Source organism: Harpia harpyja, chromosome 14, assembly GCF_026419915.1.
Source record: "Harpia harpyja isolate bHarHar1 chromosome 14, bHarHar1 primary haplotype, whole genome shotgun sequence".
Lineage (NCBI taxonomy): Eukaryota > Metazoa > Chordata > Aves > Accipitriformes > Accipitridae > Harpia > Harpia harpyja.
This window is the reverse complement of record NC_068953.1, coordinates 919,083-931,488: the sequence shown is the minus strand read 5'-3', so window position 1 is coordinate 931,488 and position 12,406 is coordinate 919,083. Positions and strand designations below refer to the sequence as shown.

General features: G+C 60.2%; 1 protein-coding gene across 1 annotated transcript; it reads right to left on the bottom strand.

Moving 5' to 3' along the window:
* Positions 1-3,598: 3,598 nt before the first annotated feature.
* Positions 3,599-11,911, bottom strand: CBX2 (chromobox 2). Its single transcript, XM_052808254.1, is given in 6 exon segments — positions 3,599-7,673; positions 7,675-8,562; positions 9,049-9,118; positions 10,903-10,968; positions 11,543-11,586; positions 11,709-11,911. Coding segments are annotated over 6 exon segments (1,701 nt in total). The 5' UTR covers positions 11,886-11,911; the 3' UTR covers positions 3,599-7,217.
* Between the last annotated feature and the right edge of the window lie 495 nt (positions 11,912-12,406).

Sequence of the window (12,406 nt, the reverse complement as noted above, 5' to 3'; positions counted from 1 at the left end):
ATGCATTCAGAGACAATAAATATTTCCCTTTTCTTATGCTAGTTAAACAATAGCCAAGAGGCGAAATATTCCCGTGTGCGAGCAGCCCTGCTGACTCGGGTGGCTTTTTGTGGTTTATTTGCCTGTGTTATTTCTCCTGGCTCAGGAGGACCCTGCCGTTTTTCTCCCTGGGCTGGGGCAGGGCACAGCCGTGGGGTTTCATGGCTCTGAGTGAAGTGCAGCAGTTTCCCTGCTGGGTTGAGTAGTGGCCAAGGGGGAGGTGGGGGGGGGGGCTGCAGCCCCTGGCTCTGCTTGCTCCTTCTCCCACAGCTGGGTTGCAGCCTGACCCAGGTGGGGAATGGGACTTTCACCTGTGTTGTGATTTCGGTTGAGGTGGAGCAGGTGTCCCCATCCTGACGCGTTGGTCTGAGCATCTCTCTGGGTTGGAAAGCACAAATCCGTCCGGCAGCACCCGAGGGCTGGGGCTGGGCCAGGTCACCCTCGTTCCTCCTTGCTGCCTGCCCCAGCTGAGCTCCTGAAGGCTCCCGGATTGGAGGGGTGTACAGGGGGTGATGGCACAGGGGGTCTGACGGGGAGGGGAAAGGGGCTGGGGAAAGGTGCAGCCCTGCGCTGTTGGGCCCATCAGTGGTTCCACCTTGCTCGGTACCCTTCCCCATCCGTTTCTGGGACCTCTGTCAGATGGCTTAGCAGGAGGGTGCTGTATTGACTGTAGAAAGGGACCCATGTCTGTGAGTTCTGGTTTAATATTTTTTGGGGTGTTGTTTCTTTTTTTTAGTTTTTCTTCTTTTTTTTAAGGCATATTTTGTAAAATTGAGATTTTTAACTTGGTTTGTACGAAGAACCAATGTGCTGGTTTCAGTGCTGGTGCCAGGGGCAGCCGACACGGGACAAGTGTGGTGTTGGAGGGGCAATGATGGGATTGAGCTGCCCGTCCTCCCGCTGCTGCCGTGCCAAGCCTGGGGGATGTCTCCCTTTGCGAAAGAGCCCGGAGCCAGGCTCCTGCCCCGCCAGGATGCGGTTGGGATTTGGTCTGCTTCGCTCCAGCCCTGCCTATGTGTGTGCGTCCCGACGCACACATATATGGAGCAAAACATACATGTGGGTGTATATGTGCGTATGTATATAGCGACGTATATACTGAGTGTGTGTGCGTGGGGGGTGTGTGTGTGTGTGAATTATTTAAATCTAAGACTTGTACAAAAACGATTTGGCTAAATCTCAGTCTCAGAAGTGAAGCTTAACTACGTGTCTTCTGCCAGCCGTGAATGTCCATATGAGACCTGCTTTTTATGTGAGTTTAAATATATACTTTGTAAATAGAAACGTGTCTGTCTTCCCTTTGTGGCCCTGGGGCGAAGCAGGGGGGCGTGGGGCCGGGGGGGCTGCCCGGGAGCACCGTGGGGTGGGCGGTGGGGCCCCGACGGGGCGGCCGGCCCCGCATCCCCCCTCCGCACAGGCGGGCCGGGAGCCGTGGCGGGGACTCGACGGGGCGGGGGGGGGGGGTGGGGGGTGGTGGGGAAGTCCGGGCCGCCCCCGGGCACAGGTGCCGCCGGGCCGGGCCGCCCCCCGAGGTGGGGGGGTCCCGCGGTGCCCGGACGGGGCGTCGGCGGGCGCCGTGTGCGGCTCCCTTCCGAGGAAGAGCCCCGGGGCCGCCGCTCCGCCGCCGGGGAAGTCGCCCGGGTACCGGGCCGGGGCACGGCGCTGTCCCGGGCCCCGGCGCTCCGCCCTTCCGACGGGGCGGGCAGCGCGGCGGGGGTGCGGGTCGGGGCGCGGGGAGCGGCGGCCGCCCCTGCCCGGCGAGCCCGGCCTTTGTATTCAAATCTGCCCCGGCCGCGCAGGCGGAGGGGAGCGGGGGGGGGGGGCGGTGGTGGTTTTGGTGGGTTTTTTTGGGGGGTTTTGGTTTTTTTTTTTTTAAGCTGTGTCCTCATTAACCTCCTTTTTCTGCTCCGCCGGGTGAAAGGCGCGGACCCCGCACTATGGGAGCTGTCAGCGGCTGGGCGCGGAAAATGAGTGTCAAGGAGGAGCGGGAGAAAGGGCCGCACAATGGCGCCTTTCTCCCCCGGCCCAGCGGGGGGGCCCTTTCACACGGGCCGCGGCGGGGCCCCCGGCGGGGCGGGCGCGGAGGGAGGGGGTGGGGATGGGGACGGAGCGGAGGCGGGGGGGGACCGGCTGGCAGAGCCCCCGGACGCGGCCCGCAGGAGCCGGCCGCCGCTCCCCCCCCCCCCGCCCCGGGGCTCAGCTCCCTCCCGACGGCAGCCCCGACGGCGGAGCCCCGGGCGGGTCCCGGTGCCGCAGGTGGGGGGAGGCCGGGCGGGTTCCCGGCGCTGAGCGGAGGCACCTGAGACCCCCCCAAGGCCCCCAGCCCCGGGCAGGCGCAGCTCCAGCCGCAGACCGAGCCCGGCGGACCGCGCGTTGCCGCCCGGTAGGAGCTGGGGCCCCGGGGCGGGGAGGGGGCCGCGTCCCCGGGGCCGGGGGGGGAGGTGGATGGGTCCCCGGCTGCGGTTCCCCTCAGCCTCGCCCATCCCGGGGGCCCCGCAGCAGCCCGGGCCGGCAGCCCCCGGGCAGGGGTGGGAATACGGTGCTCCCGGGGGGCGGGGGGGGGGGGGGGGAAATGCGGTTTTGCAAGACAGCGGCAGCCCCGGGGGGCGGGCGGTACCCGGGGAGGGTGGGGGGGTGGCCCTCCCGGAGCAATGACCACACCAGGCTGAAAAGTTTAAAAAAATATTTATTGATATGCTAAAAAGGAGCAGTGGAAAAGTTATACAAAAAAACCCCGCCCGACGTAACCATCTCCTAGTGTTTTCCTGCAAATAAATTAAAAGCAGCCTAGAGGTCGTGGGTCTACACTAGCGTTAGTGTCCAGAAGCACTAGAAAACACACCGCACAAAAGGCAAGCGAGGTGCCGGGAGGGCGACCAGAGGCCCCGGGGGGAGCGGTGACCGTGGCCCCGCAGCCCCACGTCGCTCGGCAGGCTGGGCGCCTGTCCTGCTCGACAAAGCCCTTACGCTTTCCCAGGGTAATAACATCTCTAACTTTTGTTCTCTGAAAATAAAAGCAAACAAACAGCTGTAGTTTAAAGCAATTATAAGTGTCATACAGGAATGATTTGGCTCTCTCTTTAATTAAAACATACAAATCAGACCAGTGACTGGCACAAGTTACAAGAACAATTGTTTGTTTTCACCCATCCCTCAATCTCTTTCAGTAAAAACCTCCTCTCCGGCTCTGGAGCCCTTCACACCCAGCTCATAAACTCAACGCAAACCAAACCCCCTAAACTATCCCCATCCCTCCACCAGCTCCAGTTTTTTTGGTACAAAATATATATATAAAAATAGACTAAGTTTCTAGGGAAGATGGCTGAATTGGCCACCTCTTCCAGTCCAATGGAAAACAACAAGTATGCTTAACCAGATTATGCCTGGAGAAAATATCCATTCAATATACAAATACTGCAGGACTTTCCACATCGGAAACCCCTTAGAAAATGACAAGTGACAAACCTTTAATTGGCTGTTTGACACCCAGCTGAACACTCCAACCCATAGCAGCAAACTTAAAAAAAAAAAAAAAAAAGGGAAAAAAAAAAAGGTAGACCTTGAATACTAATGGTACCGACTGGTAAACAGGGTCTGCACTGGCTTTCAACCCCTGTCCACAAAAGATTACAGTAAATCACTCACATAATGTGCCTTTCAGAGGCAAACTCCAACAGGAACCCTTCGCTCAGACACCCCAGCGCTGCTGGGAGAGCCGAGATCCTGAAACACGAAGTCAGGAAGGGGCTGGGGAAGGAACGCAGGAGGAGATGAAGGTCAGAAAAATTTCTGGATTATCATTTTCACCATCCTTAGACCTTTGGAATTGAACCAGCTGGTGAGCAAAAGGCACAATAGCAAGTGGTAACAGCAGAGTCCTGCCGCTACCGGGAGGGGACACGCCTGGGAAGGGTGGGTGATGGAGGAAAGCCGCTCGCCGTCGGGATACGTGTTCCCCTGGGTACAAGCCTGGGCCCAGTGACCCTTCGCCTGGCCGGGAGGCAGGAGCAAGCCCCTGCACAGAGAAATGCATGTGAGCTTCGATGGGGGCTCTGGGGGGAGCATCTGTCTTGGAGCCGGCGTGCAGCGAGCACAGCACCCACTGTCGCAGCTCGTCTCCTGCACCCTCTGTGGATGCTCGGTGCCCGACCCCTTCTTGGAGCATCCTCAGATGCTTTTTCCCCGCTCGGGGACACCAGCTGCCACATTCTACTGCTCTAGGCAAGAGCATCCCTGCTGGGCCGGCTTCCCCTCGGCGGGAATCCCTCGTCTGCCTTGAGCACTGTGGCAGGGCTCTGTGCGACGGCTGGGTGTCCCGCTGGGGACGAGGGCACCTCTCCCCATTGGTGTCACAGCTGTCCCCAGGACTCTGTGACCACCCTGCTTTGCATAGGCACAAACCTGTCATGGGACCGGTGTCGCAGACAAGGCTGAGATAAGGACGGTCCGAAAGGCACATTGTCGTTCAGTTTGGATTTGCAAAGGCCAAGTAGCAAACATTTGGTGTGTGAGGAAGAGCGTTACCCCTGCGCTCCCAGATTCCTTGATTCTTCTCCCAAAACGCTTGTATCCCCAGCACAAAAGCACACCCAGCAGAGACCGTGCCCGGAGCATTCGTTTCTGCTGACACAGGCTAACGTTTCCTTGGACTGTTCAAAGCAACGGTAGCTCGTTTGGCAAAGTTAAAGTCTAGAAGGTAAACAGCACAGACTGTGACATTTTGGCATCGTGGAGCTCGACGGAAACTCTGTCCTTGGGAACATCCTCCACGGACAAGGCTCCCTCCTCCTCCCTCGGCCCTTTGCCTGGCAGATCAACACGCAGCACATTGCTGGGCCGGGCGGCCAGCAGTAGAGCAGGGCTGCACCAGTCCTCTGCAAACCACCTGCCCCAGGTTGCCCAACGCCGTGGCCAGGTGACATTCAAGGCTGCCTGGCTGCACTGGGGCTAGAGCTGGAGCTGGCCGAGAAGCCTGCACAGGTCCTGCTGCAAGGCAACTCTACGCCTCTATTCGCCCCGGCTCGCCGGCACATTGTCGGCTCACGCAGGACGCCACGCTCAGCTCTGTAACACCACAAACTCAAAGCCACGACCAACAGGACGGCTGGTGATTAAATACAAAAGCTAAAGGAGAGCATCTCTGGAGCACAGGAGCCTGCCCTGGCAGAGGCTGCAGCCGCCGTGCGGGGAACAACCATCCATCCCTTGAACAACCGGGCAGGACGTGCAGCCAGCGCTGGCTTTTCCTTTCACCTGAGAATTGCACTGCTGCCAGCCAGCGGCAGCAAACGCGACCACTGTGAGCTGATGCGTCGGCGGGGAGTCAGAAGTACCTGTACCTCCAGTTTGGTCCATTTATCTCCGCACTCCTGTGTGTGATGACACAGCGAGTGTCCCTGCCTGTGGCAAAGTAAGATGCCTGTCCTGGTGCCAGGTCAGTCACCCAGCAAGCGGTGACCCCCGAAGCGGTGCCTGTTCACGCACGCACCGAGCAGCCACCCCGGAGATGCTGGCGGGACAGCCCTTCGGAGGCACCTCCTAACCATGCACCGAGACCGGGCAGACTGCAGGCTTCTTATCTCCTCTGAGAAAGGAGTTGAGCATTAACAGAACTAAAATGACCTCAAATGCTACTAAACTCTGCCTGAACTACTGCTGCTAATTTTGGTTTGTAAGAGTAATCTACAGTAGGGAAAAAGACCTCCGTAAAAAAGCCATTACTGGTTGCAATTACAAGCCAAAATGAACACCCTGGCTGCTGGCACAGGATGGCAAGATGAAGGCGAATGGCTGCCGCAAGCCCTCTGGCTCCTTGGGGAACAGTGGCCCGAGGAACCCGCTGGCACTGCCCAGCCCTACCCCTTCTCCTTCTCCTCTCCTTCCCTTTCGCACCGCTCCAGATCACTCATGCAGGTGTCCTCGACCACCTTCTGAGCCCTCCGGCTGGAGAAAAACGTGGATGATCAGTGTGAGTCAAACCCAGTGAGCATCCAAGGCTGGGTCCGGCTGGCGTCCCAGCAGGGAGAGCTCACTCACGCCAGCTCTGTTTTTAACTGAACTGCAGCACCGACCTCGCAGACACCTGGCAGTCCGAGTACCAACCTACCTGCCGCTGGAAGGGTTCGCATGTTCTGCAAGTCTTAAAAAATATTCCCAGCTCGGTCCCTACGAGTGCCTGGAAACTGCTGAATGGGAGGGGGAGACGCTGGCGATGCTGGGATGAGGCAGAGGAGCGGTGCTGGGGCTCCCTGTGCTGCACAACAATCTGGGCTTTGCTTTCCTCTGAAAATCAAGTCACTGCGAAGAAGCCAGTGGCTCTCGCTGGCTCCCAAGGCAGGACCCTCCCCGGGCAGCAAGGAGGTACCCACTGCCAGCCGCCCCTTGCTCTGAAAGAGGCACCTTTGACGCCCGTCTCATCAGTGGCATCCAGGATTCAGTCTTCCCTAGACTGGGTTTATTCCCCTCCCTCAAAAAAAAAAAATAGGAATTTTCCTTAATAAAATATGTAAACAATATTTCCCTATCAGCTGGAAACCCCAACAGAAACGTCGTGGGCTTCACCATCATTGGAAGTGACCTCGCCCAGGGGGGTGGCTGGGCTGAATGTACCCTGAAAAACCCCCGTATACAGCCACCCCCCAGCAGCCCCCGAGGGCTGGGAGCAGCGGCTGTCTCATTTGGATTGACTTGCGACTCCCCACGACTCACAGACAGATTAATGGAGAGCCCAGAGGAAAGAAAAGGATCTCCTTTTCCTCTCCCGAGTATAAGCCTGGCCCATCGCAGCTCCACACCCTCTCCCTGCTGCCGGAGAGCTGCAGACCTTGTCATCTGCTGTTTCAAGCTGTAAAGCAAAGAAACCCGCGTACAGTGAAGCCTGGCTCAAAACTTGCCAGCCTGTCAGCCCCGGCAGCACCAGTGCCCCTGCTCCCGGAGAATGGCATCAGCCACCTCCGCTCAGGGCACTGCTCCGGGAGAGGATGGAGAGAAGCCAGGAGGGATCCATCGACCCGCTGGCAGTTCTGAGCAGGTTTCACCGCGTCTTTCTCAAGCCTCTCTAGACACGAGTCCCAGCAGGTCTCACGCGTTCACTTGAAGAAAGAAAAACCTGACGGAAGAGCTGGGCAAAGCTGAGGGAGAGGCTGAAGGACCCTCTCCCTCCTCTCATGCTCCCGGGCTCAGTATTGCCGTAGGTTGAAAAACCCGACGCTGGTGGGGGACTCCTTGACTGTCACTGTGATCAGGTTAGCGGTGACGTCGGTGACAAAGACGTGCTCAATCAGGCTGCGGGTGGGTTTCCAGTCCTGGCTGGTCTGGATGGAGACAGACATGTTCTGACCCACGCCTGGGAAGGAAGCCGAATCCCGGTCCGAATCTGAGCTGGTCTCTTCGCCTGTGCTCATTTCGGAAAGGGCGGCCGGCTTGCGGTTCTCCGCAGCCGCGTGCCCCTCCTGCGTGCCGGCTGTGCCGCTTTTGGCCAAGTCCCTGTCGCCTGCCCGGTGTGCCTGCTTCTCGCTCTTGCCGCCGTCCCCCCCCGAGAGCACACCGGCGCTGGCAGCATTCAACCCGGCACCCGCCGTGCCGCCCTTCGCACCTCCGGCACCCGCGCTCCCCCGCCGTGCCGGAGCCTTTGGACAGGGTGCTGCAAAGGTGGCGAGGGAGGCTGCTCCCGCCGGCCACGCTTGGCCCATTTTTGACACTCTGCAGGTTTAGAGCTTGGAGGTTCAGCTCCTGACTGGAGGTCGGCTGGCTGCTGGCCCCGGACGAGCTCGCAGGCGTCTTGCTGCCGTTGTGCAGCATTTGGCCTCCCGCAGCAAACCCTGATTTCTGGTCCCCTCCAGTGCCGCTGCTAGGAGCCTTAGCAGTCTTGGGTCCTTGCATGCTCAGCCCAAGCTCCCCAGATCCTTTCTGGCTCCTCATTTTTAAGTCCAGCCCTAAGCCGCTCTTACTGGATGCCTGGGACTTCAGTGCCAGCCTGCCCAGGGGCGAGGTCTCTGCCGAGTTCTGGCTTTGGGACATCCTGTTCATGTAGTGCACGATGGAGCTCTGCCAGCTGATGGCCCGGTTTGGGCTCGCCGAGCCGCTCTTCATCATGTTGGGCAGGTTTTCTGCAGACGAACCCCCCGAGCTGAGCCCAGCCAAGGCACCCGGCGGGTCCTTCAGCACGGCCATGCCCGAGCCCTGTGAGCCGTGCTGGGGCTGCAGCTTCCCCATCAGCTTGCCGCTGCCGCCCACCTCCTTCCGGGACGTTTTCAGCACCTTTGTCAGGTTCACGGTCCTTCGAGCTGCTTTCTGCTCTGGGGGAAGAGGTTTCCGCCCACGCTTCTTCCTGGAAGTGTCTTTCATTTCGGGCTTTGCCACCAGGATCTGAGCTTTCTTCTGCGGTACCGGGTGAGTCTCTCTGCTGCGGGGACCTCTCTTTGCTTCCAGGTCGCTTTCATCCTCTTCATCCGAGGAGGAAGAAGAGGAGGATGTGGAGGAAGAGGAGCTACTTGACTTAGTTTTTGCAGGCATCTCTGGTTCCTGCGAAGTAATGGAGAGACAGGGAAAGTTCACACAAGCTACGAAAGAACCATTACGGGCATTGCAAATCCTTCGGTGTTGCCTGGCCAGGTGCCTCAGACACACACAGGCTCTTTCCCGGCGTTAGCTGATCTGCTCGTCCTCTGCCATGAAACGAGTTAGGGAGCATACAGTACAAAACCGACCAGGCTTAAATACCAGGCGGGACCCTGGTGCCAGAGAACTCTTCTGCCTCCTTCTACACCATCGCCAGAGCAGCGATGAAGAGACGTCCTCCTCGCAGGCATCCTCATCCACCCACCCGTCACTGCAATCTTCAGAGCCCCAAGCCCAGGGTCTGCAGGCATCGCCATGTCCTCACCACCCTCCAGAGGCTGAGCATCCACCGCACCCTGCGCTGTGGACAGACACTCGCTGGTGCCTTCCAAGGCCAGAGCCCCTCCAGCGCCGTCACGGCTGTGGATTTCTACCACCACCAGCACTCACCACGTGTTTCCTGGGCCTGCCCCTGGGCCGCTTGCCCCTCTTGCGATTCTGCACTTCTTTTTCGTGTTCCCTGAAAAAACAACGATTAAGGACAATGTTTGCAGGGAAGAAAAAAAAATCCAAAATCACTCTGGTTTCTCCTTTTCTTCTGTCATTAAAAAAAAAATTCCTTGCTTGGGATGCCGTAGGCTCAGCTCTCATCCCAGTGCCTGAGCAGCGGCTGGGAGGTGTCCTTAACCCCTACCAACATGGGACGATCTTACAGGCTCCAAGTACATAATTTACTTGAACCCATACTGTTACGGGCACAGCACAGTCACGTGCGGTCAAAGAGCCCCAAGAACTGTTCGGAAGCCCGGGGACTTGTGCAGTTCAACCTCTCCCACAGGACACCCGGTCCGTTTACCCTGCGGGACCAGCACAGGTCGCTGGAAGACTTGGGCCATGAATGCGATGCAATGCAAGAAAAAGAACTACAAAGTGAGGAAAGGGTTATAAGAGTTGTGGCCTTGTTCTAAGGACAGCTATCTGGACATCAGGGTACCCAGCTGGCTCAGCAGCAGGCATCTGCCCTGATTTACTGGAGGAAAGGTGAAAGGAAAGAGAAACTCTCTTGCATACAGCATGGGATTGAACTGCACGGATGGCTGAAATATATTTACCAAAATGCTCACAGAGCCAAAATCCTTTGCCATGCAGGACCTTCCCACCGGTTACCCCAGCAGCCAGCGATGGGCCACATGGTGTTACCCATCCTGAATCAGTGGCTCTTCCAATTCATGGTAAAATTTGCAGTTTTTCTGGTACAACGGGATCAGGCAAACAGAAGCATCTGCCCCGTCTCTGCTAAGCCTTGCCTTAGTTACACACTTGCAGAGCTGAGCTTCCCCTCTGCTCACAGTGAGCAGCAGTACAGCCTCCCTGCGGAGGAAAAGCAAATGCATTCCCTGGAAACTCGGCAAGTTCTCTCCTTTCGCTGGGCTCGTTTCACCTCTCCTGCACCGCCTGGTCTGGATGCGGTGGCCCAGGCTGGCAGACACGCAAAGCCCAAGGTGTTCATACGGGGAATGTTTTCTGGTCACTATACTCTTTCGTAGCTCTCCGTTTAAAAAGGACAGTGTTAAGCTGCAATACATATAGCTAATTAAACACCGTGCTGTCTGCACTAACCACCAGATTCCATTCTTGAAAAAATGGATCCAGAAACGAGTTATAATTAAATCCTATCATAAACTTTAATGATTTTTATTAATATGGAGCCAAAAGATTTGGCAGCGCTGTGCTTACCGTAGCCAGCTGGCTACTTTTTTACCTCCGTGTGTGATTCCTAGTGTGCAATAGCTGCAGAACAATTACCGCTCCCAGTTCGGCTCTGGGCAGTAGCCCCGGCCCTGACAGAGGACACCATTTTCTCCCACCCGTTACTTCTTCGCCCTCTCGTAGCTGTGCCCTCCAGAAGTACATTTTGGTGCCTTCCAAGCCCACCGCTTCTGCAGTCCCAGGTGCCGTCTCCCCACCGGGGCCTGCGGTCGCCCCCCAAGCACAGCCGAGGCCCCGACCGCTGGACGGGGATCGAGAGCCAAAGGTCTCTGCTGGGTGCTGCCGCGCTCCCATTGTACAGCCGGCGCAAAACCAGATTGTGCGCAGGGCCATAAATTCTTCGTGTTTACCCAGCCCGGGGAGAGACGTCCTAGGTGGACCTGAACTGTGATTTCAGGAGATGAACAAAAGGGCTGTGCCACAAAAGGCACGGCGAGCTTCAGTCTGTTGTTTCCACAACTTCCACCGCACGCGCAGCCAATTAGAAGTTAATTGACTTTATCGTTCGCTTAGAAATATTTATAGTTTGCTCACTTCTTTTGGAAAGCCAGGAGGAGTCTTGGATCAAGGATGTTCTCCTCGGGCTCCCAGCTGTTGTGCCTGCAACAGAGGACACGGACTGGGCGAGAGCGGGGGGCCGGCGCTCCCCGCCGCCCCCGTTTACCGGCCCAGCACGGGGGAGTTCATCCAAGGACAAACGGGCCCTTCGTGCCCCCCGGCCCGAGCGCCGGGCCCCGCGGGCACCGGGGCATCCCCGCACCGGGGGCCGGTACGGCCCCGTCCCGGCGGGGCGGGCAGGGGAGAAGGGGCCGGGGGAGGCAGATCGGGGAGGGGGCGGCCACGCCGCCGCGGGGCGAGGCGAGCCCCGAGCATCCCGGGGGGGGGGGGGGGAGCTCCGGTTTCAGCGGGCGGGCGGGCGGGGGGGGGCGCGGGGCCGGTGCCTGCCCGCCGGGGAGGGGGGGTGCTCCGGGGGCGACCGGTCCGGTCCGGGGAAGGTGGGGGGTGAGGGGGTGGGGGGGGAGCGGAGCCCCACGCGGCGGCGGGGAGGGCCGGGCCGCGGCCGCGCTTATTTGTAAACAAAAGGAGCGGCGCGACCCGAACAAAAGCGGCCGGGCGGGCGGCACCCCCGCGGCCGCGCACCGCACCGCGCACCGCTCCGCGCAGCCCCGCTCACTTGGAGGACCAGCCTCGCCACTTGACCAGGTACTCCAGCTTGCCCTGCGGAGAGAGACGGAGAGAGGCGCGTTAGCGGAGGGGGGGGGGGGGGGCGGCCGGGGAGGGGGGTGCTGGTGGTGGTGGTGGCGGTGGTGGCGATGATGGGGGGGGCCGGCGGGTCCCACCTTGCGGAGCCGCTTGCTGAGGATGCACTCGGCGGCGAAGACCTGCTCTCCCACGCTGCTCAGCTCCTCCATGGCCCCGGCCCCGCACGCACGCACACGCACACACAAGGGGAGCCCCCGGGCGCGCCCCCGACGACGGCGGCCGCGCGCGCGCGCCCCCCGCTTCCCCCCCCCCATCCCCGCGCGCCCCCCGGCACAATACGGCGCGCGCGCCCCCGGCGGGGGGCGGGGGGCCGGGGGGGGGGGGGGGGAGAAAGCTGGCGAGAGGAGGTCGGGGGGGGGGGGCTCCCCAAATTCCCCGCCGGCCAATGGGGAGCGGAGGGCGTGGCGTGGCGGCGGGGGGGGTGGGGGGGAGGCATTGTCTGCGCGCGACCCCTCCTCTTCCTGCCCGCGCTTTGGGGGGGGGGGGGGGCGGGCGGCCGCTGCCCGGCCGGAGCGGGGACAATGGGGACGGGCCCGGCCCGGTGCTTTGTTCCCCTGGGCGAGGGGCCGGCCCGGGCAGCGCGGGGGGGCTCCCCCGGAGCCCCCTGCCCGGCCAGCCGAGGTCCCCTCCCGGGGACAAAGCGGCGGCGGGGGGCTCAGCCCGGTCCCGGGGGCTGGTCCCGGCCGGCCCCCGCCGGTGCCGAGCAGGAGGTGGCGGCACGGTTTTGGTTCTGAAACAGTTGGTTATCGCGGAATAAAGCGTATTTCCCGGGTGG